Source organism: Chanos chanos, chromosome 2 (genome assembly GCF_902362185.1).
Source record: "Chanos chanos chromosome 2, fChaCha1.1, whole genome shotgun sequence".
In the NCBI taxonomy this organism is placed as follows: domain Eukaryota; kingdom Metazoa; phylum Chordata; class Actinopteri; order Gonorynchiformes; family Chanidae; genus Chanos; species Chanos chanos.
The window spans coordinates 14,573,845-14,579,174 of NC_044496.1; the positions used below are offsets into that span (position 1 = coordinate 14,573,845).

Here is a 5,330-nt window from a genome sequence, read left to right on the forward strand (position 1 = left end):
ATAATACATAAAATTTAAAGGAAGAGTGACAGAGGTAAAGAAAGGTTATCTGGATAAGTAAATAAGCTGAGAGTGAGAGAGAGAGAGAGAGAGAGGGGGGGGGGGGGGAAAGGAACAGGGGACAGGGGGCACCACCTGGTGTTCACACCCATCCAGTGAAGTGCCTTCTTTGAGGAACCAGCTGCCTAACACAGCGTACAGGACATGCTGCAGGCCAACAATTACTTCTTGGTGCTCCTGATCCAGCTCTCACTCCTGACCTTTGACCTCTTTGTGAACTCCTTCTGTGAGCTGCTCAGGACTGTGCCAGTCTTTCAGCTGCTTTTCTTCATGTGAGTGAAGATTAAACCTGTAGATTTTGAATTCATCAAATATATCAACCTCATAAATACTGAAGAACTAACAAAGAACTGAAGTGGTTGAAAAGCCTGTTTTCACTGATGGTTTGACGTTCCCTTTTCTTCTCTGTCACAGTATCCAGGATATTTCCATCCTGCTTAACTTGTTCATCTTCCTGCTGATGCTTTTCAACACCTACGTGTTCCAGGTGGGCCTGATATTTCTCCTGCTGGAGCGCTTTAGAGCCTTGCTGCTTACTGCTCTGCTGTACCTGACCCTCAGCATCACCCTTCACTCCTGGATCATGGTACTGTGTGCTGGGACTGGTTTTGTTGCTACAGATTTTTGAATAAAAGTTATTTATCAGTAAACTAACACATGTATTTTCTTTTCTTTGTTTTGGAACACAAGAAACACAAAACATACTAAAATTGCTATTAAAAACATTTCTTTTATGTTTCTTCTCTATATGTGTGGGTTACTGCATTTGCTGTACTCATTAGAATCTCCGCTGGCTGAATTCAAACCATTATGTATGGACAGATGGACTTCAGGTTCTATTTGTCTTCCACAGGCTAGGTGAGATGGTCTTTCTTCTTTCACCTCACAAAATTCAGTAATGCTTAAACAGGACATAGCTGATAAACAATATTCAATATTCAACTGAATATGCTCAGTTCCTCTCTCCTTTCCTCATGCACACAAAGACACATTCAGTTAGTTGGCCAAACAGACTGCTATTCATTTTTGTTAAGTGAAACCTGAAACTTAACACAGTGTCTGCAAAGCAATGCACATATGAGAGCGATGATGCACATTTAAGCTTTGAATGAGATCATAGGATTAATTGTTATGGCAATTTCATTTGAGTTTGACTCTCCTGTTTCCACATTCTGACTGTCCTTTTTTTTTACAAATAACACCTCTTTGTCTACCTGTCATGTATGCTACTGTGTAATGTTTCTTTATGTGTGTGTGTGTGTGTGTGTGTGTGTGTGTGTGTGTATGTAGCTGCAGTGTTGTATTACTACCTCTACAAGCGTGCTGCGGAGTATCTGAGTGACCCAAAGCTCTATGAGGACTCTCTCTGGCTGCGGGAGGCCTTTGCACACTATCAACAGTAAAGGCAGTAGCAGTGGACAACTCTAAAATTACAGTTGGAGGAACCAGAGCAAGATGAAAAGATCGCCTTCGTGAGACATCAGTGAGAGGATCAGTGTGAATATCAAAACTCTGCACAAGGGAAAGACTAAACAAATGCAGTGTAGCAATAAGAAAAGTACTGGACTCAATAAAGCCAATATGACATACAAACAAAGGAAACAACTCTGAATATATCAGCCTGGAAAAAATAAGGTTTGGTGTGGACATGAAGCCAATGACAAGCTTACTTTAATGGACTTTTATGAATTCTAGAGGTAAAACCTGCTCCACATGTGTATTCACTATGTAAATAAGTTATTAAGAAATTAAATGAAGCATTATGAATTTTTACACTGAAAATTTGCCTAATGCTTATGTTAGGGAATTCATTGACTTTGAGTAGAAACTTACAAAGAAAATGATTTGAGTGCTTGCTTTTAAATGCGTTATGCAGCTTGGCTTACCTCATAGTAGAATTTATGTGATTAAAAATATAATCACACAGTCTACATTCAGTATTAGTGATGTTCAAGTCACATCAGTCTTTTGATAAGTTTCGTAAATTTAACCAGGAACACTGAGCAGACTGCCTGAAACAAGTCCAAAATTACTTCATATAATGTGTTGAGAGTGAATGAATGGTAAACCTATATAGTTATGTACTTTGATACATACAGTACATAGGTATACCAAAGATACAGATATGTCACTTAGTTTGTTACATTTACTTCTGCATTAAACTGCATGAAAGTTTGATAGCTTTATCTTTTTTACAGTAAAATGGGGGTTAATACACATGGATTTGTGTTCATATTACTCCTTATTTAAACATTCGTGAATGTACACATTTTTACATTCTTTTCTACAATACATTTCATCACAACACACACAGGATACTTAATACAGACATTTTACATACCTTTTTTAAATCCATTTTTTAATATTGCAAGAAGGAATTAATACGTACGATTTATTGTATTGCAAAAGGTAACTAATAAGTAAATTCATTAGATGTACATTACAGCCCCCTCCCCCATCAGATAATGTTGTATTTTAATGGCCCGCATAGCTTTGTAAATTCCCCACAGTGTTGGTTTTTTTCCTGTTATGCACTACTGGCGTAAAATAAATATGAGCCTCTGATACTGATTTTGAAGACATATTTTATATTTCTATGTACTACTAATGCCTTCAAAAAGGCCACAAGGAATGTTCAAGCACAGGTCAAAAAATCAAAAAATGCTTTAAGACATGCAAGGATGTCAGATTTCTTTTATTCTAAAACAAGCAGGGCAATAGAGGGATGGGGATAGGCTGAAGGGTGGGGTTACTTAAATGCATTCTCATTTTAGGTTAGGCAAGACCGGAAGGGTATCAGGTAAACAGATAGAAATGAAATATTTCTCTTTTTTATGGAGACCAAAGGTAAAATCAGTCATGTTTTTCACAACTGACCAGTATTTATAGTCATAGATCTCTCTGCAGAATATATTTTTATATTTTCAATTCTATGTCAATATAGATATAGATCTGTAATAATCATTACCATGATACATTTACAATCATTTTCTAGATGATCTATTGAAGTATGTCATTTTTTTCTTTTTCTTTTTTTTTCATACGATGACAAGACAGTTTGTTTTTTTTTTTACTTGCATATAAATAATCACACAAATAAGACAGTGCTATACACAACCCCAGTGAAAAAGTACAGCGGTGACATCGCTCTGTCCGTTAACAATGCAGTGATGCCAAGTTTGGAATAGAAAGTCGAATCCCACAGGCACTAACCTTGCTACCTTCCTGTCTTTCTTCCTCTCTTTCTCTCCAATAAAATGTAAAGAGAAAAGCATAAAAGCATAATACCAATGCCAATTAGAGGCTACTATGGAAACTCCAAATTTTTACAGAACACGCAAATTATGAGCACTGGTACAGACACCGAGATTAAATTCTTTACAAAGACAATCAGCAAAATAAACAATGCTTGTTGTTGTCATTGTCTGCTTCTACTGAGTTTCCTATTCCTTACATCCTTAAGCATTGACAACCAGCTGCTTGGCACTACTCTGGTTAGTACATCTAGCTACTGCCTTAACTTAGATTTCAACCGCTATACTTTTCCACTGGTACACAGGACATACTCCTGTTATTAAAAAGAGCCAAATACCTCAACTCAAAACACTTCATTCCAAATGGTAGAAAAGGCAAATCAAACTTTAACGGTAATAAAAATCATCATAATAACACCATATTCAATGTCATAAGTCATAAAGACAATGGTCATGATAATAAATAATGTAGATATGAATGAGGCCACCTCCCAAAAAAAGATTATAAACTGATATGAAGCTGCTCGCTTCAGTAAAGTATAGCTAATGTGGAGAGTGACTCCTAAGCGCTGTAGCCCTGGTCCACATCAATAAGAAAAGGGTTTTTTTTTTTAAAGGGAACTGTGCAGCAGGGTCCTCTGTCAGGTTTGAGAGAAAGTTGTCAGCAGCATGCCGTAAGGAACACAGAATGGTGTTTATGTCCAAACCATGGCAGTGTACACTGCAACCTGTATTACTGCACTTAGGTTTCTGTCACTGTGTTTTGTTTTGTTTTTTTTTAAGTTTCTGTCAAACTATTTTGAGCAATTCTGTTCATGCATAACTCTAATTGAAATTAATCATCCCATAAATATATTTGGCATTTGATTTGGCAAGGGGATATTGAAAAAAAAAATATTTTGAGATTAAAAAAAAAAAAAAAAATCCAAAAAACATTTGTGCCAAAATTACAATCATGTATGGCCCCCAACAACTCCAAGAGACTCATCTGAGTGCTGCTCACTGGAGCACACACAGTGGAAAGGATCACATAAAGGACATTTAGTTTCTAACAGGCTTGGTATCTAAGTCACTTGATATATATATATATATATATATATATATATATATATATATATCTCCCTGCTGATCAGTTCTCTCCTGCTTTTTCTGAAAGCCCTGAAGAATTTCAAACAAACAAGCTTTTCTTCATGTCTGCCTTGTTATCTCTCCTTTGGTTAAAGATACCGACTGATACCTATTCTGTCCAGTTTCTTTTTTCCCTTATGGGGACAGTTACCTATTCTTCAGCTCTGATAATAGTGCACACCAAGCATTCTCTATATTAAAATGGATGGTAGTAATTGAATGTAAACATAAAAGTAGGACTGGATTCCACACAAGTCTCTGTTTTTTGTTTGTTTGTTTGTTTGTCTGCTTTTTTTCCCCCTACACAAGTCTCTGTGTGTTTTTGCCTCCTATGTATGGCAGTGATGCCTTAAGTGTTTGTACAAGCAGCAGAGTGCCCTTGAGTTGAAGGCAGTGAATAGGACACTTGATATAGTGGTGACACGCAAGACACGATAATTCCACATAGATACACCTGACAATGTTACAAAATGAGGTTCTTCTGTTCTTGGTGACTGGTGACTTCATTGTGGTCTAGTCTGTGCCCTGGAAGTCCTGGACAAGTTGCATTGCTACGCATGCATGGCCTACAATCTGTTCAGAATATCTGGATAAGTGCACCAACTAAGTGTACAGAAAGGAAAGGGGGGGCAGATGAGGGGGGGGGGGGCAAGAGAAACACTGAAAAGTGACGAGGGTTTGCTGGTTAGACAAATAAATAGGCAAGTAGAGAGCTACTTACAATAGCTATCTACAGCTACTTATCCACAAAGCCAGCAAAATAATTAGGTAGAAGGAGAGAGCAAGAAGAGGAGAGAGGAAGGGAGGGAGGGACAGAGGAAGAGGAGAGAGAGAAAGAGAGAGACAGAGACAGAGGGGCGTAAGGGTAAGCGGGCGGTAAACGAGTAT

At 37.5% G+C, this 5,330-nt stretch overlaps 1 protein-coding gene across 1 annotated transcript; it reads left to right on the forward strand.

The window, feature by feature from the left end:
• The first annotated feature begins 204 nt into the window (after positions 1-204).
• LOC115806109 (transmembrane protein 138-like) lies at positions 205-1,463 on the forward strand. Its single transcript, XM_030766849.1, has 4 exons — positions 205-332; positions 475-646; positions 843-918; positions 1,351-1,463. Exons 1-4 carry the CDS (start codon positions 205-207, stop codon positions 1,461-1,463), a joined length of 489 nt encoding a protein of 162 aa, XP_030622709.1.
• The last annotated feature ends 3,867 nt before the right edge of the window (positions 1,464-5,330 follow it).

Bases quoted from the DNA above. Each gene is read 5' to 3' on its own strand.
- LOC115806109 (XM_030766849.1), top strand. From the start codon at position 205: ATGCTGCAGGCCAACAATTACTTCTTGGTGCTCCTGATCCAGCTCTCA. The intron at 333-474 runs GTGAGTGAAGAT...TCTCTGTCACAG, and splicing joins TTTCAGCTGCTTTTCTTCAT to TATCCAGGATATTTCCATCC. The intron at 647-842 runs GTACTGTGTGCT...TGTACTCATTAG, and splicing joins CCCTTCACTCCTGGATCATG to AATCTCCGCTGGCTGAATTC.